This window comes from Chelmon rostratus, chromosome 2 (genome assembly GCF_017976325.1).
Source record: "Chelmon rostratus isolate fCheRos1 chromosome 2, fCheRos1.pri, whole genome shotgun sequence".
NCBI lineage: Eukaryota > Metazoa > Chordata > Actinopteri > Chaetodontiformes > Chaetodontidae > Chelmon > Chelmon rostratus.
The window spans coordinates 17940900-17964365 of NC_055659.1; the positions used below are offsets into that span (position 1 = coordinate 17940900).

Here is a 23466-nt window from a genome sequence, read left to right on the forward strand (position 1 = left end):
AACTGAAACATAAAAACAGAGCTTCTTTTCCCTTGCTGAAACTAAACCTTGTGCATATAAAAGAGTCAAAACAACTGCTACTGTAGAAAAGCAGTTTATATAAAATTTAACACACAGCAAACTATTTACATAATCTACATTGATTCCTTTTACAAGTTATTGCTAACATGCCATTCATTGTAGCAGTCACGACCAGGGACAAAGCACAAAGGCACATCACAGGAGGAGCACTTCAGTGGTGTCTTTGCATGGCACTGCCTGCACTTCAGCCGACCAGTGGTGCTGTGCCCACTGATGTGCACTGGCCTGTGGTGTGCACTGTGTGGAGCAGGAGATGGTACAGGTCTGGCTGTGGAAGGAGACCCCACTTCTGCAAGCTCCTCTGCAAGGGTCTCTCTGAATGCCTTCTGGTTCATAGGTACCTGTCCCTTAGCTTTTGTAATGTCTTTGTGGAGGAGGAAGGCGTTCACAATAGCAATGTCCATGAAATGATAAAAGAACGTCTTATACCACTTCCGGGTCTTGTGGAGGACTTTGTAGTAGTCCATCAGAGCATAGAGGTTCACTCCACCCATGCATCTAGGGTGGACAGAAAAAACAAACTTGAAAAAAATCTGCCAAAAAATGTATCAAGCACACAAAGTGTCACACTTCAAAGGGCATAAAACATAGTTGAATATATAGTACTTACCGGTTGTACTCCTTCACTGCTGGTGGAACTGGGATGTCCTTCAACGTCAGATACCCATCTGCATCTTTGACAGTCCTTCGCACTGTGTCCTCTGCATGGGCTGTGTGGAGTGTTGAACACATGAAGATATCTTTTGAGTCTCGCCACTGGAGAAAGAGCAGGGAGTCTTTCCTGATCCAGCGTATGCTGCCACGGGATGATTTTGGGTCCAGACTGTTGACTTTTGTTTTAGGGAACCCGGTTCTGTTCGTGGTCATTCCACATGCCCAGACCTTCTTCTCAAGGAGGTCACTGAAAAGGGTGGGACTTGTGTAAAAACTGTCAACAAAGAGCTTGTAGCCGTTGCCCAGCAGTCGTGTGTCTGTTAGTTCCATCACTGACTCATAACTGAGCCCCTTACCACGGTGTCTCTGTAACTTTCCACCGTGGACAAAAAAGTCCCACGTATAACCGTTCCTGCAGTCCGCCAGAACAAAGAGTTTATATCCCTGGCAAACAGGCTTATTTTTCGTACACTGAGTAGTACTGGCTTTGGACCCAAACAGTCGCTCATGAATGGCAATTTCCTGGCTAGGGTGATAGTTCCTTTTGCAGGCATCCCTCATCTGCTCGTAGAGTGGCTTTATTCTGCAGAGACGGTCGAAGGCTGGTGTGCCTCTTCTTTTCTCATTGGCAGCATCCGCCACTGAGCTACTGAGGTGAAGGGACTGGCACATCCTGAGAAACTTCTTACCAGTCATTACCTGTCTTGGGAATGGCAGGCTGTACAGTTTACCCCCTCGCCAGTAATCAGTAAATGCAGAGCATTTTACTACACCCATATAGATGACCAAGGACATGAATGAAAACATGTCCTGTAATGTCAGATCAATCCACGGGACTGAAGGTGTTGAGCGATGAATCGAGCCAAAGTCATTGGTGTTCTGCACTATTGTCTGTAAAACAGAGTTAGTAAAAAAAAGTTGGAAAAGCTGTAGGGTTGTGTACATAGCTGTATGTGAGAGTTGGGGTCCTGGCGAATGAGAGGGTGTGAAGATGGGTTGTGGTGGTGTTATGTCTGGATCATCTACATCATTCCATCTCTCTCCAGATGTGCTGGATGACAACCAATCTTGACTACTACTGTTACTGTTGCTGCCACCACCACCTGTCCCTCTTCCTCTCCCCCTGCCCCTCCCTCGTCCTCTGCCTCCTGGTCTTTTCCTGCTGGCAGAATCTCTTTCTGGAGTCGGGGAATCATCTGATGTTTCTTCCTGCTTCACTCTATGCTGCCATTTTCTTAGTGGTGAAGTAATCGGCTGCCAATCCTCATCCGACTCAGATAATTGCCTATTATGTGAGAATAACAAAACATCAGTCATGTAGTGTATTCTACTTATTTTTACAGCTTGCTGCCTCACATTTCATCAATTCACACAATGACACGCGCAAAAACACACACCTCTCGTCGAGGTCAGGAGTAGCACAAACTCATACGACGTACCCTAACCACTGCCACTATTTGCTTAACCCTAAGTTCAGACACAGCTTTTACCCTTACACTGGAGTGGCCACAGTGTGTGCCCACAGTGTGACCATGTAAACAGCCTTATGGCCCCACAACGTGAGTATTATGCGTTCACACCCACGCCTCCCCAACAAACTCTGGTAAGATAAACAGATTGACTGGTGAAACATGATCGGCAAAAGCTGTACTCATAATTCAAACTATGTTGCATGTCGAAATATGCATTTCTATAAGACAAAACACTTACTTGATGATAATGTCTCCTCCCTCCAGCGCCATTGCCTCTGCTTCAGAGTCAACAGACGACATTTCACTCTCTTCGTCAGACATTTCGTCCCCAGACTTGTCGCTTTCACGCCGAGTACACTCTTCCCTGTCTCGGAGATTGTATTTCCTTTTCCACGTACTCAACGCCATTGTTTAGTTTCCGAAAGTCTTCAAAACAAAAAAAAAAATCACAACATCATAAACACTAGTGGACACATTACTCACGAAACCAACAAAGCCACTTCCCGCTGCAAATGAATACCCGGATAATGACTACTGCGCACGAGCGACTTCCGTCGGCTGAGCTTGCTAACTTCCGTTGTATCCCGTCATGAATATCAATTTATTATTATTATTATTATTATTATTATTATTATTATTATTATTATTATTATTATTATTATTATTATTATTATTATTATGTTGTTTTCCTTTTCCTTTAAGAAGACAATATTTAATGTTAATTTTCTAAATAAAGTTCCTTTTAATAACACATTGTTCCATATGATAGATTTTGTAGATTTATGTGGAGAAAAGTTATGCATATAATAGAGTTTCCGCACAAGAGCTTGCTGATAGATTTCTGAGCTTTGCATAGTTTTACCAATGACTTTGCAGTATTACAATGACTGCCAGTTTATTGATCAATGAATGTCAGTAAAATATGAAGTCCTCCTACTTCTTTAAATTTGTGGTGCAAAATTAAAGACCATAATGAGTTGTGTGCTTTTCAACAATCTTTCATCCATTTTTACCTTGAAGATATTATTCAAGTCCATGAAGACCAATAATTCAAAATCACTTTGGATCCAAAAAACACTGCTTTCTTTAGATGATGATGCTTATTTTACCACAGAAAAGATAATAAATATGTTTTTAATAACTATACTTTGAGTCATGAAGACTGAGGAAAAGGTTGGGTAAAAAAAAAAAAAACTTGAAACCCCTTCAGCTTTGGTCAAGGTTCTTTCTGAGATTGAAAGATCTCTTTTAAAGCCATAAATTTAATATTGTTTTAGTCTTACTCAGTTTGTTGGAGAAATTAAGCTGTTGACGTTCATGGAATCCTTAAAAAAGGGGACACCTAAATATTTAACTTTTTTTTTAACATACTCCTCAGCCTGATAGGAACATAAAAATTCTGATTTATACTCATTGAATTTTAAACCTGATGCACCTCGAAACTGGTAGGTATAATCACTGATCATTAATGAAAGTTTCTCCCACAGTGCCTTGTCAGCAGCAGTAAGATCCTCTGTAAATATCAGGTTGTTCTCCATGTGTGAGCTAAAGCCCTTTCCTTTCTCTAAGTCTCGTGCTGGTCTGTTCGAAAAGCAGATGATGGTCATTTTGGCCTCTTCTGTTTGTTGTTATAGTGACTCAGATGATGAAAAAAGTCAATATCTTTCCTGATCTTTGCCTGGGTCTCGCAACTACAGTGCAGCAAATGTTAACATTCTCTTTTTTTTTTTCTTGTTTGTCTTCAATGATACCGTAGAGCCTTAGTTGCTATCTGCCCTGATCTCGTTCTGTCTGGTTGGTTTTGAGTTCCATCACCGACAGCCGCTGGTTGTTATTCTCACAATCTTCACTGACCATCATCTTTTGCGGCCCCCTGATATAACAATGTTGGTGTAAATATTTACTGGAGTTCTGATGGAAAATACATGGAAGATTAGGCACATCTGTTGGCTCATTAGAGCACTTTTACTTAACCATTTTCCAATCCTAGCCTAGCCTTTTATATTTCTATTTCCTGTAAATTGTACACACTTTTAATGAGAAATCAGGGCTCTCATAGATCATTTTTTTCAGAATTGCAATGCTGGGAAATGGAGATTTGAGTACAAATTAACATCCTCACAGGCATTAGCTTTAGAAATTGCAAGCAGATAAAAACCTGGACCCTATTCATTATATGTGAAGTAAATTACAATGATTTGATTGCTGGGGATTTTCTTAGGCCAATTTGTCCACAGCTGTTGTCAAAGCAATTCATCCTCAAGATCAAACCTGCAAAAATCCCAGGCCGCTTGAGTTTATCTCTATAAACAAATATCTGGATATGAATGCAAAATCTGTAAACAGGGGCAAGATTTTGGTATTGGAAGTGTTTTATCAATCTGACAGAAGACAGTAGGGAAATTGTAGTGCAAAAAAGATGAGTCCAAACTTGTTACAAATCCAAACCCCTTAATTACTGTCAATACAATTAGAAAACAATTAGTGTTTACTAGTACTCAAATTAGCTATTTCTTCGACTATGCCATTAATATCAACAACATGTTGTTTATCTCACCTGTAGCCTACATACCTACATACATATGGAGTATTTCATTAAAACTAGCTTTCTTTGTAAAGTATGGAAATGCTAGTAGTTCTGGGAGATATTTTGTACAGTCATAGTTTTATCAAATGCAAATCGTTTGACAATAAATTGTCAAACTATAGCCATACAGTCTGTTAAAACAATGAATGTTACACTTCTGCTCGTCATTGCGTGTCAGTTGCATGGGCATGACAGTAAGACTACCGTACCCATAATTCCTTGTGTTTCCGTGTAAAAGCGGATAGGCTGTCGGATTGGTTCCTTTACACCTTTCAAAAACAGTGCGCGGTTTCTATGGTTGTTGAGGTTTTGAATCTTTAACTCTCTAAGTTTAGCAGCTATCGTGCTTCTGCTAAATTATGTTATTATGGACAGCAATTCTGCCTTTTATCTCTTGTGAATAAGTGTTCCTACAGTACAAAGGTATCCTGCTTGAAGTAAGTCATAGTTCACTCTCGGTTAAGTTAGCAAAACGCCAACGTTAGTTGCACAACGCTATGTTGTCGCTAATGTTAGCTTACATGAGCTACTCTTATTGAAATTAAGATGAATTACTCACTAACTAACTGCCGTGTTTTATGCAGCTGCCGAGATGAAGTGTTTGAAAGTGGACGAATACATCAAGCGGACTGCTTCTGTGACGGAAACGGAGCTTTTACTTCAAGAACTAGAGGTTAGCATTATCACAGGACCTGGTTCAAGCCCTGCGAAATAACATTAATGTTAACGCAGGATAAATCGCCTCCAAATGAGCCCAGTTCCATGTGCCATGTTAGAATTAGACATGTGTGTCGAAAATACAAAACATTTTACCGTTACTTATACAAATCTTGTTTTTTGTTTTGTTTTGTTTTTTATGTGAAGAGTTATGTGAAGAGGCGACCAGACCTTCAAGGACGCTCACTTCGCACACTGTGTGACAGGGTCATCAGAGCTTGTAACCATCAACTTGGAGTTGGATCCCCTGATTTTGACCATGTCAGTCAGTTGGTGCAGCTGGTGGAGCTTTCCCTACATGGCTATGATATTTCTGCATCACTTGCTGCTCAGAGCAGTCCTCTGTACATGGAAAAGATCATTTTCCATATTCTCAAGAAGCTAAGCTCCATAGAAGCCCACAGTCTTTGCAGCCATGTTGCTAGGTTGCTTTACAGTAGGCTTAACCAAGACCAACAGGTATGTATGCATGTATCTATGTATTTATCTGTGTTCATATACATGTTATATATCCCACCTCTACACTGAATGATTGCTTTTTGAGTGTCAGTATTAACAGATTTACTGCTGTTGTATGGTCCATAGGCTGAGGACTACTGTGTTCTTGTGCGGAGCTGCTTCTCAGTACTCTGGAATGGACTATCTGCCACCAAAGGCAGGAAAAATGTGACTCCCCGTGACAAACTCCATTACCAGATGCAAGCTCTTAGCTTCCTTCTGTTGTTGGACACAGAAAATGCAGCTCCCTCTATCTCCAAAGCTCCCATATACACAGAGGATGCCATCACTGAATTTGAGAGTTGCTGTGGAGCGATAACCAAGGACGGTGCTGCTCTTCTCCTCCAGGAAATGCATACACTTTTCAGTAGATGCTGGACTGGTGGTCGTGTCTGTGAGGAGGATGGGCCCAAGCAGTCCACTGACACATCAGGTTTATATGTGCTTTCGGAAATGGTGCTGATTATGGTGAAGGTGCTTTGCAAGGCCGGCCACTATGATCTGGCCTCCACCTTCTTGAATGAAATTGAGAGCAAGATCAGGGACTGTGGTGACCGTCAGTGTATAGCCGTGGTGCTCGGCAAATGGGCAGTAAAAATTCATTCTACAATGAAGGCTGGTGGGGAGAGTGGCCAGGCTTTGACAGAGTGTGCCAGGGCCCTGAGGTCTCTTTCAGCTGACCTGGGGGTCCAAGAAGCTCACTCAGTTGTTGAAGGTTGTGGATTGGTGGTGTGGGCTGTTGAAAGTGGCCACAGCAAGGGATTAAGCGGACCCGTGCTCCTGGCTTGGTTCTCTTTTCTTGAGGAGCAACAAGAACGAATATTCAAGATGATAAAGACGGTGAGTGTAGTTATTGAGTAGAGCGTAGAAAAAAATGATTCTCTGTTTGTGTGCTCGAAAAAAAGCAAGAAAATCACTTTATAAAGTTAGAGTATTGATGGATTTTTCTCCGTCTCAAAAAAGAATTTCAGTGTATTTTCTTGAGGAGAATTTGTACAGATTTTTAACCCATGGTTTCCTTTCTTTATAGAATTCAACATGCCAGACTGAGTGCAGCAGACTGCAACAGGTCCTTTGCTTCAGTATTTACCAAGGTTTCGTATTTGCTTATGAGAGCATGCTCGTATCACAGGTGAGACTGCTTCTGTAACGTCCAATTTCGTGATGATGATAGTAATGATAAAACTGAATATAAGATGGATGAATCAAACTGTTGAAACATATTGGCTTAGTTCTAACTGATGTAGGTTTCAGATCTGATTGTGATTTGTTCTTCTTAGCTGGAGGACAGTGACACGCTGGACAGAGTGCTGCTGTACTGCCAGGCCACAGCTGGACTCATGATGACTGAACTGCGCAAACTGTCAAGTGAAAACCTTCTCAACAAAGCAGGTGATTAAATTAAATTGCAGTATACAGGCATTTGATATTTCATTATGCTATTCTTTTTTTATGTTGTGATTACCATGTGTGTTGCAGTGATTGCTGTGAGCAACTTAGCGTGCGGATTGTACAACCGGCATCTGTATGACCAGGCCTTCACGCTAGTTGAGATTCTCTGCAGGGATCTATGTAAGAACTGCCCTGTCTCACTCTCTGTCGATAGGGTAAGCACTTTAAGTGTGTTTTCTTTGATCATGCATCGCATTGTCTCTGTCTTGATGCATACGTACATTCTTATTATATATCTGTATTATCATCTGTTCTTTTACCTAGTTGAGCCGGCCCTTCATGTTGGCCGTGCAGACATCACGGCGGGCTGGACAACTGGAGCGAGCGCTGGACTGGGTGATTGTGTGGTTGAAGGCTCTGGGGGACAAAATCACTACTCATATGGCTGAACCAGTCTCGCTGTGGGTGAAAACGAAGGCTGACGCAGCCCGTAACTCTGAGGAGGACATTCGTCTCAGGTACAGACAAATTCTGATGAAAGGACCTTTTTTGTTGTTTCTGACTAGGGATGCATGATATGGATTTTTTTTTTTTCAGCAGATACCGAGAAAATCAATAGTTGCCTGCCTCTCATGACTATACCAATAAGATAACCAATAATTTCACATTTTTATAATTTAAAAATCATTTTATAACCTGTAGTTTTTGCACACCTGAGAATAAGGAAGTCTAAGATGGAGTGAGCAAAGATGGATAATTTAATATTCCATAGCTCTGACCTAACAAAATCAAAGTGACATCAAACTGACATATAAGATTTGTTGTGCTAAAACTCCTAGACTTTTCCTTAGTCTTCGAGCCCTTGCGGAAAATGTACTGCAAATTGCAATTATCAATCAAAAACGTCCACACCAGTGACAACATGTTTGGCCTGTCATTCTGCACTGCATGGCTTTACCCCAGAGCAGCAGTTTGACGTCATGAGTGCGACAACTTTAAAAGTGGATACCGCCACTTACTGTATTGTATACATTTCCCATTATCAGCAGATACTTTATCGGCCCATATCTGTCTGTCTGTCTATCTGTCTATCTAATTTGTGACGTTCTCAGAAAACGTAATTCATGAGATATAAGTGGAAAAGAAAGTTAAAACTGTTGCTTTGTCCTGTCCCATCCTGGAACAGGACATTACATGATGGTTTTGGTTTGGACGTCCCTGATGAGAAAGTAATGCTCTGCCTCTTGGAAGAAGAGCTGCGTGCCTATAAGGAGGTGGCAGGGGACACTGCCCAGGAGCGTTACAACACTCTCTGTGATCTGTTAGACATCTGCCACGAAGAGAGCTCCCAAACCCATCTACGTGCTGTCTACCTCTGTGAGATGGCCCAGATTGTGTGTTACCAGGATTTCAGTGAACAGACTGACTGGTAGGAGCTTTTATTTACATTATCATTTCTAATGAGTAGTTTTCCTTTTTACAAGCAATACACTGTTTGCTGTACTGTACTGGAGGCCCTGCTGGACCAACATGAGCAGCAGCCTACTGTCTCACTGTTCATTGTGTCCATTTGTAACCACACAGCACAGCAGTTGATTTTACCCAAGAAGCTTTACGACTACTTGAAGGAGAACCAGAGACTCCAGAGAATGCAGACAGACTGAAGGATGACAAGGCCCATGCTTTACTTTGGCTCTATATCTGCACTCTGGAAAAGAATCTTCAAGAGGTAAGCTCCATTGGATCTGTCTAGATAGCATGTCCATATTTTTATTTCATTTAATATTATTGTAATGAAAGTGTCAGATTTCATTCTCTGTCATAAAATGAGAATATGTGAAACTGAAATGTGTTAATGATAGTATTTGTGGTCAAACTTTGTTTTACATTGAACTGTTTTAAGAATTGATATTAGACCAGATCAACTATTATCTTGATTTAAATCTTGGTTTAATACACACAACTAACGATGCTTGTGTTTTTTTGGCCAGGCCATTGAAAGAGATAAAAAACAGCAAGAGTTGCGGGAACAATCACGGAGTGTGGCCAATCACATAGGAACCAATGATTTTGATTATGAAGACAAGCACAAGACACAAGACAGCATCCTGGTCTATGAAGGCCTGCATTTCAGCCTGGCTGAAGAGAACAGTAAGAACTGATGTCATCAATCATCATACTGTAGACACCTGTATTATATGTTGGCTATATGTTATACCATAATCTGTTGCTTTACTTCTTTTCTTTTACTGCCAAGTAGTATTGGTGAGTCTAATCAAAATAAATAAATAATGGTTAATCACTTGCTGTTTCTGTGACAGATAAATAGACGGTATTTTTTTCCTTTTAAAGAGTTGTGCCAGCCTTTGGAAAGAGCACTGGCCAAGTGGTCTGCTCTTCTGCAGAGTCCAGTCCTGCCTTCTGTCAGAAACCCCAAACAGACCTGTAGCTCCATTGCTGTGACGGCAGCTCTCTTCAAACTTATGGGAAAGGTAACAATACAGATTTTGGTCAAACTATGAAGGGTCTCTCTTTTCTTTGTTTTTAGTTTATCGCTTCAACGCTAAATAGATTTTGAGCTTCTATCAAATAAGTAACCACCTCACACAGTTCATGAAGCATTGCATGACTTAGATGTGCATTTTAATTTTGTCTCAGTTTGTGAAGGGAATATTAATGTTAAATCATCCAAATTCTTCCCTAGCAGAGTGTACTGCAATGAAAACATGACACATGTTTGAAGCATTATCAATTTAAGAACTTTGGAAAGCAAATACTTTAGTTGGAAGTTGTGTATAAAAAGACTTATGTTTGAAAGGTGGTATTTTATGGTGTTTCAGGGGCCAAGTTAGTGTTAGAGCTATTGTTTACATTGGTAATTACAGTATCTGTATTTATCAAATCTATTAATTCTTTTGCAGCCTCTAAAGGCTTTGGAAGCTTACCAACTTACAATTAGACTTTCACGTCAACTTGCTGATGCCCATGGATGTGCCAGCTCCCTCTGTCAATCAGCCAGCATACTTCTGGATATGGGCACACCTGAACTGGCTATGGTAATGCAGATTTGCAATAGTTATTCATAGCAGTTTTACTATACCTCACATCATGTGCTCAATCTCACTTTGTTTTGCTTGTTTAGGCCCAGCTAGAACAAGCAGAAACATTTCTCAGCTCATGTTCTTCTGCTGAGGGTCCTTCTTCTCTCTCTATGCTGGCTGTTCTGTTGAAAGCTCAGTACTGCTACAGCACAGGACAGGTGGGCTAATGCTAACTGCTTTTTGCATATTATTGTGGTATGTTTGATTGTTTGCTGGTTGTTTTTTTGATGCAATAGATGATCTTTATCAAATTTCCCCTTTCTTGTTTGGCTGTATCTCAGGTGGATCTTGGGGTGCCTTATCTGTGTGAGGTGCTTAAAGAAGTGAATGAGCCGAGGCAGTCAAAGAGCTGGTACCTGCTGCGTGCTCGGACCCTCCAGACCTGCAGCTCCTATCTGAGTTTGGACACGGCTGCGCTGCCACAAGCCCAGCGGGGCCGTATCACACAGCATGGTTAGCTAAAGCATTTGATACACTTAACATGAGCAGAATTTTTCATTTTGAGAATGTGGGGCTGAGGATTGTTTGTGTGTCTCAGGTATAAAAAGCCCAGACACTGCCCTGTATGAGAGTCTGAAGCTACTCTGCAGCCTACTGGTCACTTTAGTGGGAAGGGGTCTATATGGCACTAATAGCAGCAGCTCAGAGATGCGCTTCATCAACCAAGGTACGTCTGTGCACACATAGGGACTGACAATACATGGTAAAGCTGCTGGTACCTATTGATGGTTTGTTTTATTGCTGTCTTTCATGTTGTGTCATGAGCAGGGGATAACCTGCTACTGAAGTGGCAGCTGCTGTCAGAGCTGTTAAACTGCTCTATGAAGATGGTGACTGTGAGAAGCAGCTGTGGGGCCATGAATGATGCCAGGCTTCAATGTCTAGAAGCACTCAAACTGGCCATCAAGCTGCAAGCACTCAGCCAGTAAGTGCATGATGTTGGGTTAAAGTTTAAACAGTAAAGCAGTGTCTAAAAGAAAGAAGATGAAGGACTATTATCAGCATATACCTGCCATTCTTATATATTGTTTTCTGTAGTTTATGATGCTAAACTTGCCAATAAATCACACTCACTCAATTATTATTATTATATATTTTTTTAAGATGTGCTGAGCTGCTGGTGATGAAAGCTGAGTTGGAGCTGTTGCAGGGCGATGGAGAGGAAAGTAGAATTGATTTGGACAAAGTCAGAAACCTTCTGGAGCTTTGCACAGGTCTGTTAAACACACAGCCTCACCAGTTCAAATATGGCTGGACCATGACTCAATATGTTTGACTTTCAGTAAGACTATTGGATTTGATCACATTGTGTTATTGAATATCATGATTATATTGTCCACAATAATAATTCCACATAAAGTCTACTTAAAACTAATGTAAGGCAGTGGTGTTGCATTAGTGTGTCAGTTTAATTGAGCTACCAAATGGACTTTTTATTTCTTTTCCTCAGATTATTCTGACCAAGTGCAGAAGGAAGAGGTGAAAATCAAACCTAGGAAAGGTCGTCCAGCACAGAAGTCTCAGTCTCCCCTTCCTACCTTAGAGGATGATTTTAAGGGTATCCTGAGCACTAGGTGGATTGCCAAAGAACCTGTAGTGAGTGATCTGGCCAGCTCCCCACCTCTCAAAGTCAAGCCTCGCCGCTGGCTCTCCTCCCTGGCACATGAACCTGACTGCCAGTGCCCCTGCTGCTCTGAGCCTTGTCTGGGCCGGGCCACTGCTCGCTGGGCAGCTACACAGGCTGATCTGATTCTTAAGATGAATCCCGAAGAAGCCAGAGTCAGTTTGAAACTACAATGGGTGACATTAGCCCGCTGTAAGAGTGTTTCTGCCAAACTTGGGGCAAAATTGGCTAAACTCTTCCCTCCCTGTGGTCCTGCAAAAGGCTTACCTAAACCCTCCCTGATGCAGGATGTGGTGGGGCGCATGTACCTTCGCATGGCCCTGTCTGGGCTGGAACCAAGGCATAACAAGGTCTGTGATATATGGAAAGTACTGGAGGCTGGCTTAGCATTTGTTGATTCCACACCCTCTCCTGCGCTAAGACCTGTGAGAGCAGGCCTGATGGCAACCCAAGCCGTAGTGACATTGGTTACTTTGGCTGCCAAAAAGGGCTGCACCCCAGAGGAGCTCTTCTCAAATGTTTGGACTTGGAATCCACCAAAAGCTGCCACAGAGCTTAAATCAGAACAGAAAAGCGTGCCTCCCTCGTCCTTGCTCAAGAAACCTAAAGAGTCCATTAAAAACCCGGATATTCCTGACAAAACAAAGGAGGCAAAGAAGGTCAGGGCTGTCAAGCCCAAAATTCAAGTGACAAGCTCCTCAACCAAAGTAAAGGGACTGGTTCCCATGACACCAGTGATGGTTAAGTCAAAGCCCTCTGGTAGGGAGCTTGACTCTTTTGACTTTAACACAGTGGTGCCTACTTTAGCCTTCACTCCTGTTCAAAAGGTGAAAGCTCCTGCGTCAGTGCAGAAAGCATCGAGGACTGCCTCTAAGTTTCAGTTTCATGTGTATGAAGAATTGTCGCCAGCTCAAGACAAAGCCCGACCTGTGCCTGCTGCCCCCAGACGCACAAAGAAATCACGTTTCAAGGTAGGCATCTAATAAGAGTAGTTCTATTATTCCAAAAATTATGCTGCTTCCTGTGTTTTTATGAAAACTGCCTTCCTTTTTAATATGTCAATCCAGGTGGAGTTTAGCGATGAGAGTGATACAGAAGCCAATGCCCAGGCAAAGCCCAAAGAAAAAACGGATGTCCCTCAAAAGCGAACCACCACAAGAAAAGCTGCCCAAAACAGTAGAACTGCCCCAGATACACCTGTGGAGAAGGTCCCCGCCAAGAGACAGGCTAGGGGTAAGAAGAGCTGTGCAGTGCCTCGGACCACCTCCTCTGAGGATGACGAGGCTTTGGTCTGCCGGGTGGCCTCAACCAGAAGAGGAAGAACCAGAAGGGAGGTGTCCAAGGCAGAGGCCGATTCAATGGAGGAGCCAGACAAAATGAGGACCATTGAAGAGGAAACCACCAAGGTTCTGAACATAAGCATTGAGCAGCTGAGGACATCAGACACTGAGGCTGAAGACAATCATGCTTCAAGCAAAGATATTGGTGTGTATTTTGGGGTGAAACTTCACATTGATTAAGAAATATAACCTCCTTATATTAATCTGGCATTTGCACAAAATTACCATGTTCCATAACACAATTCTAAGTTTAGTTTATACCAATGAATCACACATATTACATATAAAAGCATTTAATTTAGTGATGGTGCCATAAAATCCCAAATTTCTTCCCAGCTCACTGTTAATATTTTGAAACTGCACAGTTCAGTTTCAGTGTTACAGTTATTAATTTATCATCAGTTTAGGCTGTCGTTGTGTTTATTGTGATATATGGAGCACTGCTCTATTGCCCTATGTTGTATTTGATGGTTTCACCACTCTCTCTAATGTCTTTCTTGACTCTCTTCAGACACAGATTTTGAGGTGTTGCGGAGGGATATGTGTTGCGATTGGAAGAGTGAAGACTTGTCCGTACTGAGGAACAGAGGTCATCAGATAGAAGGTCTACAAACCCACCTGTCTCATTCAGACACCAGGCCAGGTGAGGCTTTAAACTGCTGCAGTCTCAGATGGTCTGCAATAATACTTGTGCCTTGTGTTCTTTCATAACAATGTAACTCAAAAGCTGATAATATGTTGTCTGCGATAACAGTGGTGTTACAAAAAAGGCATATCTAAAATATTCTGCAAGAAGATGATATAATTCATCACAGAGTATGCGTACACAAAGAGAAACGTGACACTAAAATCTTTTTTTGTTTTTATTTATTTTTTATATTGATCATAAACTCAATTTAAAGTATTGTGAAGTGGGGATGTACATATTATTATAATGTATAATGTATAATAAGGGCTACGATACCTAGACTGTTAACAAATATAGATGTAAACACAAAGTTGTTAAGGCACCCCCTTTTTTCATTTCCTTTTTAAGTTGCGTTAGTCATTTGTCTTTTTTTCTCCCCAGAAAATCTCTCTCTGGAAGATACTCAGTCATTGCTCCGCTCAGCCTGGTTGGCTCTTCAGCACTTCCCCTCCCCCACCATCTACTCGACCCTCTGTGCTCTTCTGGCTTTGACCATGGGACAGCAGGACCCATTCACTACAGCAATGCTGCATGCCCAGTCCTTGGGCATCACAAATCGCCACCGCACAATCAGGCATTTAGCCAGTTGTCTTAAGTAAGCATGTGTATTGTACGTTAGGTGTCGAGGCATGATTTCAATCTTACCAACTCTTTATATATCAAGATATCTCCAACTCAATTAAAATACGTTTCTGGCATCTTTCAATATCAGATAGTTTAAGGAGAATTGTTTTCTACCATTGTTGAACATTCCCTTTGCTTTGATGTTTAATTCTAACAGGAAGCTGACAAAGACATCCAATGAGTTATCGGACAAGATGGATACTCTGAGTCTAGATGACCTCAGTCGGAGCAAGCCCAAGAACTCTACTGAACAGATGTTGTTGCAGTTGGAGAACATCTTCTCCTTCCCAACTGCTGACTCCTCTGCTTTCCCCAAGAGTCACTGCCAAGAGTTTACCCTACAAATTCAACACCTTCCCCCAGGTAAGATGCTCAGTCTGTTTTTGAAACTGGTAATTCAGTGGATTTTGATCTCAGCAAGTTTTGATTGTTAATTTGTCAAACTTCGAGTATGTCATTCCTTTTTCTACTCTAACTATACTTTGTGGGGCCTAATTCAGTGAGTGTGCACTTTTTCGTGTTGTCCATAACTTGATTTAATTCAGAGTACTCAATGTTTTCTTTCTTGACAGAAGCAAGCAAGCTTGTGTATAATACATCCTTTTTCTCTCTGTTCGTCTCTTATTGTCCTGTACAGGGGTGACGGTGTGTGTGATGTCTGTGCTTGGAGTAAAACCTGGTGAGATGGGTGACAGCATCATACTGTCTCGTCTTGAGAAGGGATCTGCCCCGGTCACTGTTCACATCCCCACCTCTAAACAGCAAGTGAGGACACTAAATTATATAGAATGGTGGCTCCAGTCTCAGTCCATACAGTTATCGTGTAAATGCTTATGAAACTCGTCACTTTAAAATCTTGTCATACTCACTCTTTGTCTTTCTGTGTTATCCAGCACCCCATTAGTTGGCTGGTGCAGGAGATAGATACCATTCAGGTGGAACAGAAGGTTGTCAGCAGTGTGTCTGAGAAAGCCAAGTGGTGGGAGGGCCGCAGGGCGCTCGACTCTCGAGTTGAGGTAAGTGGTGAAAAACAAGTGTAACCCTGTGGAGTCCCAGAGGACTTCACAATGACTGTATTATCCACTTAAAATTAGACACTCCCACTCAGACACGTAGACAAAGAGAACAGGACACGGAAACGTTTTGAGCTAGACATGTCACATAAAAGTTCTTACAAACCTTCCATCTTTCTTCCAGCAACTGTTGAAGGAGATGGGGGGATTGCTGGGATGCTGGAGGAGCTTACTTCTACCCCTTTCACTGGATCCTGAGCTCTCCAAACAGGCCCAACACCTTTGCAAGTCTTTGTCTGCAAAGGGAGTGACAGTCAGTGAGGAGATGGTAAAGGTGTGTGGGGTTTTTTCTCTTTTTTTCAGCTTCACAGACCTTTTCCCATCTGCATCTGACTACTTTTTCTTTGTCTCAAAAGCAGCTGGAAAAGGAACAACCGACCAACACTTGTAACACTTCTGACTTATGTTTCAGGCTGTGTTGTCTGCTTCTCCTGTGCTCTCCCAAGAAGACCTTCAAAGATTTGCTTTGGGAGTTTCACCACAGTGGGACATGGAGTGTGACCAACTTCTCCATAAAGCAGTGTCACGGCTTGCTGACAGAGACGAGCCCCACGGCCACGTGGTTCTCATCCTGGATAAGGTTGGTTTCATCATCTCTGTTAAATACTTAATTTTCATATAGTCTGATTTGTACAAACCTGTTTCCAGAAAAGTCTGGATCGATCTTTTTTGGAATCGGGGTTGTATGTAGAAGGGCTTTCTCAGAGAGAAAACCTCCAAAGCATTGTTATAATATGTCCTTTCTAAGGTAGGATAATGCTATGTACAAGTATCACCTTCTGTCCTGCTTCCTTTGCAGTACCTCCAGAAGCTGCCCTGGGAGAGCATCTCCATTTTAAGATCTCGCTCTGTCAGTCGGATGCCTTCTCTGCACTCTCTAATTGGACTGAGCATTCAGAAAGAGGTGAGATTAGAACTCCATTACTGAGACAATATGCCCTGTGATGCTCATGAAAATTAGTTCCTGACACTTATTTAATTCTTCTCTTTTAGTCTGACTCTCGGTCCATCCTGAAGCAAGGTGTGGATATAAAGCAGGTGTTTTATGTGCTGGACCCTGATGCCAATTTAGGAAACTCTCAAGACCGATTCAAAGACTGGTTCAGCAGGTAGGATCAACACACAGGGACTGTTTTAAAAAGAACCATTTGAATTGTCTGTGTGTCTTCATGTCTCCAATCTGTTTTCTTTCCATTTACTACATTACTATTCTCATAAAAGGAAACTGGACTGGGAGGGTGTGTGTGGAGTTGCGCCTGACTCGGGTGAGCTGGAAGAAGCTGTTGCAACCAAGGATCTATACATGTAAGTTTGTGATGATCCTATGTATCCTGATAGGGCAAGGAAGTAAGTTACAGTTCATATCCATGCTCGATGCTGAAAAGGATAAATTGTATCAGTTTAGATTAGATAGGACAGATTAGCGCATAAGAGTAAATTATTCAAGTAGTTGATCAACATGCAACAGTTTTAATAATTTGTTAATCCTTTTTTAAGCAGAAATGCCAAAAATGCAGTGGTTCCAGCTTCTAATAGGAGTATTTCTGGTTATTCTTAGTCTTAGTCTATGACAATAAATTGAAAATCTTTGGGTTTTGAAGATGTAACCTGGGACTCCAGAAATTTATGATGGAATATTTTTGCAATTTTCAGATGTCACAAAGCAATTCGTCATTTACTTGAGAAAATAGTAGCTAATGAAATTGTTAGCTGCAGCCTTGTCTGTTCAAAGTCGTGACAGAAGTCACACAGAAGGAGTCTTCTAACAAACTCTATTTTTTCAAATCAATTTTTGATACAAAGGTTGTTCTATATTAAGGTGATTGAAATTATAACCTGCTTTGCTTTGTATCCCCTCTCTCCATGTTTCTCTTACCCGCGGTTGCTTTAGTTACGTGGGTCACGGTGCAGGCGCGCGATTCCTTGACAGCCAGGTGGTCCTAAAACGGCAGATGAGAGCAGCCTCTCTGCTCTTTGGTTGCAGCAGTGCCGCTCTGGCAGTGTGCGGGGATCAGGAAGGACAAGGCATCATCCTCAGCTACCTTATGGCAGGATGGTGAGATTATCTGTCTTTACTGTCTTTTTTCCTTTCTTCAGTGAAGTAATGCTTTGGCCAGGTTAAAACTGCTCTGAACAGGAGCTGTGTCTAAGGATATCATCTGATCGTTTTTATGAAATATCATATAAATCAATGTTTTTGACTGGTTTGCAGAAAATACGACTGTTACATCCAATCTTTCTTTCTGTGGAAACCAGTACAACAGTGCAAGGAATATTAATGGATTATTATGTATAACACTCTAGGCGTCATTTAGTCATTCTCCTGTGTTGTTGATGTGATCTTTTTTTTACCTCCTTAGCCCCTTCATTTTGGGAAACCTGTGGAACGTGACAGATCGGGATATTGATCGCTTCACTCAAGCCTTGTTGGAGTCCTGGTTATCTGCTGGTTCTGGAGCTCCCCTCCTGGACTTTATGGGCCCATCACGTCAGGCCACATACCTGAAACACCTGATAGGAGCCGCACCTGTGGTCTATGGCTTACCAGTCCACCTGCAGTAGGTGGCCTGATTAGCCAAAACTCTTCTATTTCCAAACCAGTGTCACCATAGTATAAATTATTTTGAATATCTTGCTAATTTTTTAAGTGTTTAAATGGACTTTTAATGTGTTGATTGAGCAACAATTTTTGAATAAAAGTTTTCTGACATACACTCTGTCTGTGGAAATGACTTAGTAATTTGCAACATGTATGCAAAGAAAAACCTAAAAAACGGTGTTAATATTTACATTATCTTCTCTTAACAAGAAAAATGTCAACAAGTAATTAGAATTTACAACAAATCAACTTACTATGGGAAAGAGCTGCACGACATGCAGGTCTTGTTCTTAAAATACAAAAGTATCTTTTCTTGCGACCTTGTGCTCTCATTACAGCTTGAAACTGCTGCTGTAATTTTTAACGGATATCATTGTTTAAAGAATTTTCTCGCTATTCTTGCTTGTATATCTTACTAACTTGTAATTATTTGATCCAGAACTCATTCTTTTTGTGGCTTTATTTTTTTTTTTTGGGTGTGAATGGTATATGAATATTAATATGCAGGGTGCTTTTGGACAAGTTAGATGAGTGGATCAGAAACAAGGGCCCCAAAGCACAAAAACTGAGGGATAGTAAGGATATCAACATTAATGTAATAATTTAATATTTTAAGTTTAAGTTGAAAGTACATCATGTGTGACAGAATAAAAAAACAGTTTGATATTTGATAACGTACTGCCAAAATTAAAATACAAAATAGCTGTCACTCATATAATCCCATATAATAACTTACTCAATTTGCATTGTCATCTTTAAGTTTAGGTACCAGTTTAAAAATAAAAATGCAATTATAACAGACTTAAATTTAGGTGTATATCGTAACGGATGAATCAGGAGTAAATTTTTAAAAAAAGTTTATGTTGAAATGGAATGAATAGAAAATGACTTTATATCGCTAGCCGTAAACTTACATATAATATGACCTTTATGCATGTATGTGCAACATGCATTAAAAATGACATGATAATATTGTTGAGAACAGTTAAATTACCTTCAACAGTTCAAGCGCATTTTAGTTAAAACGTGGAATGGATGAGTAGCTGAGGAACTTTGAACAGAATGCGCATTAGGAGCAGGTGCATCTCGTGTCTTGTCCACAGGGGGCGGTGTTTCACACTCCGCTCATCTCCATCACCCGGAAACAATCGCTCGAGGTCCTTTGGCATCGCGGTTCCAACATGGCGGTGAATCTCGCAGATCTCTCCCTGCCTCAGTTAGAGGGACTGAAAACCCAATTAGATCAGGTACGAGTGAAAGTTTGTCGTATTTGTGTTGTGACGATGTTCTTAGAATTTGTGAGGGCAATAATCTGAATGATTCAGGGTGGGGTAGCTAGCTAACATCCGATGCTAACGATACGAACGTTGTGTAGCTTAATATCCAGTCACCCGGTGTGTAACATGCTAGCATTTTCTGCCCCTCATCGTTTGACGCATTTCGACAATAAAAACATGCTTTGAAATGCTTGGTGGGGACACATTTTGTTATTCTCATGGTATGTCAGTGCCTATGAGTGAACGACCACATTCTTGTTGGATTCAGACAGCTGACAGATGGGGTTTTGTATGCAGTGGATTTGATCGCTTTGTTTTGTGTATTTTAATGCTTCGCAGGAGATCGAGTTCTTGACGACCTCAATAGGTCAGTTCAAAATTGTCCAGACCAAGTATGTTGAAGCGAAAGATAGTCTGAACGTCCTGAACAAAAACAACAATGGTGAGTAAACGTTTTATGACTGTTTCCTACCAAGCCTTAAACACATTGTTCTTCATCAGAGTTTTCATCTTCCCACAGTTATATTAAATTTGCTCTCTTCTCGCTGTCCATCAGTTTGTTGCACAAAATTATGTCCAAAAATAAGCATTATGTTTAAGATGTAATGTCTGCAATTTCTGCAACCACCACGTCTGTGAATCTGCCACCGAAGTTGATTATTTGTTAATCCCCCCCCCCCCCCTTTCTCTCCTCTCTCATGCAGGAAAAGAATTGCTCGTGCCACTTACCAGCTCTGTATCCTTCCTTTACTGTGAAACATCCAGCATTTCATGTTCTGTTGATTTGTGTGATGTGCTTCAAATGATGTGTCTCTTGAGATATTCATACTTCTCCTTGACATTCCCTCTTCCCAGATGTACGTCCCCGGATCATTGAATGACGTGGAAACTGTTTTAGTGGATGTTGGGACAGGATACTATGTAGAAAAGGCAAATATATATGTGCATTTGAAAACCCATGAATAATTAAATCATTAACTAAATTTCTTATGTATGATGATGTAGAACACTCTATTTATACTGTGTATTGGTCTGTCTCTGTAGAAAGTGGAAGACTCAAAGGCATTCTTCAAACGTAAAATAGACTTCCTCACAAAGCAGATAGAGAAAATTCAGCCAACCCTTCAGGAGAAACATGCCATGAAGCAAGGTGAGCCCACCTACATTTAGATCATTTATCTCTGTTTACTGTTTTTTTCACTGTCATCATATTTTTCTAATTCATACTATATATTTTAATGCTAGAGTTCCCCCATATCTTTTTACTAATATAGTCAATATAACAAGGGAAGTCCAAAGCCTATTTTAAAAGATTTAAATGCTAAACTTTGTAGTTATTTATGGGGTTTGTGGGTGGACAGTGGAAAATTTATTGTGGCTCAACACTGGATTTGATATTACAACAATACTGAGTTTCCTGTAATATTTGACTTTAAGTGTTTGCATCCAAATTGGCTAAACAGTACAGGAATTGTACCCTGTTCTAGACATAGTCTCCTTGGTTTCCAAGACAGTGTCCTACAGTACAGATCAAATCAGTTTGCATGTAAATATCCAAGATTAGATTGGCAACATAATTCTTGTTCTGTTGTTTACTTTTTTATGGTCAAGTTTTGTGCTGGAAATTGAAGGTCATTGTCAAAAACCTGATTCTGTTATATTCACCACTCATCTTTATATTTGTCCTCTGGAGGTGATGAAAAAAATCAAACGGTTATTAACTTCTACATTTAATGGTCTTTCACTAAAATGTAGAAAGAGTATTTGCATTTTAGCTAATAACGTTACACAGATAATATTTTACACTGCAAAGATAATGACTTCCCAATATACACTACAGCCTAATATGGTGACTAGAAATCTAAATTAAAGCTTGAGTAGTTCGTTTACTTTGGAAGCAGTTTGTTAAAATTCTCTTGACATCCTGACAGCAATCAATAAATCCAATGCCCTGACAGAAATAGAAAAAAAATCCAGTACCTGTGGCTGTTGCAGGCCTGTAATATGCCCATCCAATCATTTCATTTGGCCTGAATGAAACGATTGGATGGCCTATACTTGTGCATTCTTTCTGTGCACTTATTGTGCATGAATGGAGTTTTTACAAGGCTGCATTGCAAAAGCTATATTGAATGAGTTGCACAAGACTGTCAGAGAAAGTGCAGCCACAATTTCCCAGTTACAACATGCTAGCTTGACAGCTGTGAGTATTAACATTAGCCATGTCTGTTTTTTTACATTATGATAATGTTAGATGTTTTCTTTAAGGTGAATGAGACATGAGGTAGTTGTTTATGGTCAGCAATGATAACGATTCACTGCGCTCGTAGCACAGTACATACCCCCAACTGTCATTTAGTAGCTAACCCAGTAGCACTAAGCACACATCCACAGAAGTGAGTAAGTAACTGACAGGCTGGGTTATTGATCCAGACTGAACGATTCTCTGGGACAGCTATTTTGCTTGTGTTAACAAAATTGTGTCATTCAACAGAGTTTTATGTATTTAATAAAAGAACCAGTCTTCTCACTATTCCTCTCTTCAATGCTCTCATGGACTCATCCTTAAGCAACAGTCAGGCAGTACCTGTTCACATGTTTAAGGGAGGTCTGAGGGGAGGGGGTGGGATTTTTCCGTTCAATACTTTCTGAATCTATCTTACTCTTGCTGGTTTCTCCGATGTTACTAACTCCAGCTTTAAGTTTTGAGTGGAAAATATTCTGGATTGATTAACGATGGCACTGTTTCAAAGGTAGTCAACAATAACTTCACCCGTTTTAGTTCAGACCGTATTACACAACTGCTTACTTTATATGCTGTGTTCTGTCTTGCAGCTGTGATTGAAGTAATGAATGTGAAAATCCAGCAACTACAACAGAGCCAGCAGACGTCACAGATGGTTGGGACCACTAAGGCTTAATGAGAACACCTCAACTTGTCATGACTGGATGGGGATGTTTAAGTTTGTGTGCAAAAAAATACGTCTACTGTTCTGGGACAAGAAAATGCCCTCCACTAATGTAAAGGAGTCATGTTAAAATACTGAAAAATAAAGTTGTTTTTTTGTCTACTTACCTTGTCACCAGGAAATTATAAGTAGACTGTTGTAATGGTAAAACAATTGTGTAATTGGTAAATTTTAAATTAATTGAATTGGTTGTCCAATTAGTTTGCATAATTAAAGAAGTCACTGTGCATTCAAGGAGCATTTAAGTTTATTTCATTGCTGTGTATTCATTACTGAAGTTCACTGCCAAAATCTCTTTTTTAAGCATACTAGTGATGTTTATTTTTGTATTCGTTAAAATATTTTTTAATTGATGAACCTTTATAGCATATATTGCGGTCATTGTACTTTATTATAAGCCCTTAACAGTTGTTTTTCCTCCCGTTAAGAAATCCCCTTATTTTTGCAATAATACTATTTTGGCAGTGATGTTCAACCTGTAATATACCACAGTATCTGTGACGTGCAGTCCTGTGAAAAGTGCCGCAACGTTGAAATGCGACTCATATTTAATTTTCACGTGAGCATTCTGATTAGCGTCACTCCAAACTCTTTAAATAGTAATGGAACATACAGTTCGAAGGTTAAAAGTTAAACAAATAGTTCTCGGTCGTGGACTTGAGAGCTCCCTCGCTGATGCAAGACGGAACCATATCAGTTCCAAAGTTTGCCTAGGGTCACGTCCTCTCCACTCAGCCAGGAGTAAACACCGAACAGTGCAGCCAGTAACA

The 23466-nt window shown here is 40.7% G+C and overlaps 3 protein-coding genes across 3 annotated transcripts; 2 read left to right on the forward strand and 1 right to left on the reverse strand.

Moving 5' to 3' along the window:
- Nucleotides 1–78: 78 nt before the first annotated feature.
- On the reverse strand, nt 79–2623 carry LOC121613418 (piggyBac transposable element-derived protein 4-like). Its single transcript, XM_041946806.1, has 3 exons — nt 2446–2623; nt 692–2020; nt 79–579 (listed from the first exon to the last, which is right to left on the reverse strand). Exons 1-3 carry the CDS (start codon nt 2613–2615, stop codon nt 150–152), a joined length of 1929 nt encoding a protein of 642 aa, XP_041802740.1. The 5' UTR covers nt 2616–2623; the 3' UTR covers nt 79–149.
- A 2466-nt stretch (nt 2624–5089) lies between these two features.
- Nucleotides 5090–18551, forward strand: espl1 (extra spindle pole bodies like 1, separase). Its single transcript, XM_041951708.1, has 32 exons — nt 5090–5231; nt 5379–5467; nt 5659–5970; nt 6097–6849; nt 7040–7141; nt 7290–7401; nt 7489–7616; nt 7726–7919; nt 8588–8830; nt 8986–9130; nt 9393–9552; nt 9754–9893; nt 10323–10457; nt 10544–10660; nt 10784–10955; nt 11041–11169; nt 11271–11427; nt 11607–11716; nt 11953–13097; nt 13194–13611; nt 13978–14109; nt 14536–14749; nt 14936–15141; nt 15416–15543; nt 15672–15794; nt 15976–16125; nt 16264–16431; nt 16651–16755; nt 16845–16960; nt 17073–17156; nt 17743–17907; nt 18212–18551. The coding sequence occupies exons 2-32, from the start codon at nt 5387–5389 to the stop codon at nt 18411–18413; spliced, it is 6546 nt and encodes a 2181-aa protein (XP_041807642.1). The 5' UTR covers nt 5090–5231; nt 5379–5386; the 3' UTR covers nt 18414–18551.
- A 1051-nt stretch (nt 18552–19602) lies between these two features.
- On the forward strand, nt 19603–22925 carry pfdn5 (prefoldin 5). The gene is made up of 6 exons (XM_041956503.1): nt 19603–19697; nt 20067–20169; nt 20432–20463; nt 20583–20657; nt 20772–20877; nt 22563–22925. The coding sequence occupies exons 1-6, from the start codon at nt 19632–19634 to the stop codon at nt 22646–22648; spliced, it is 468 nt and encodes a 155-aa protein (XP_041812437.1). The 5' UTR covers nt 19603–19631; the 3' UTR covers nt 22649–22925.
- Nucleotides 22926–23466: the final 541 nt, after the last annotated feature.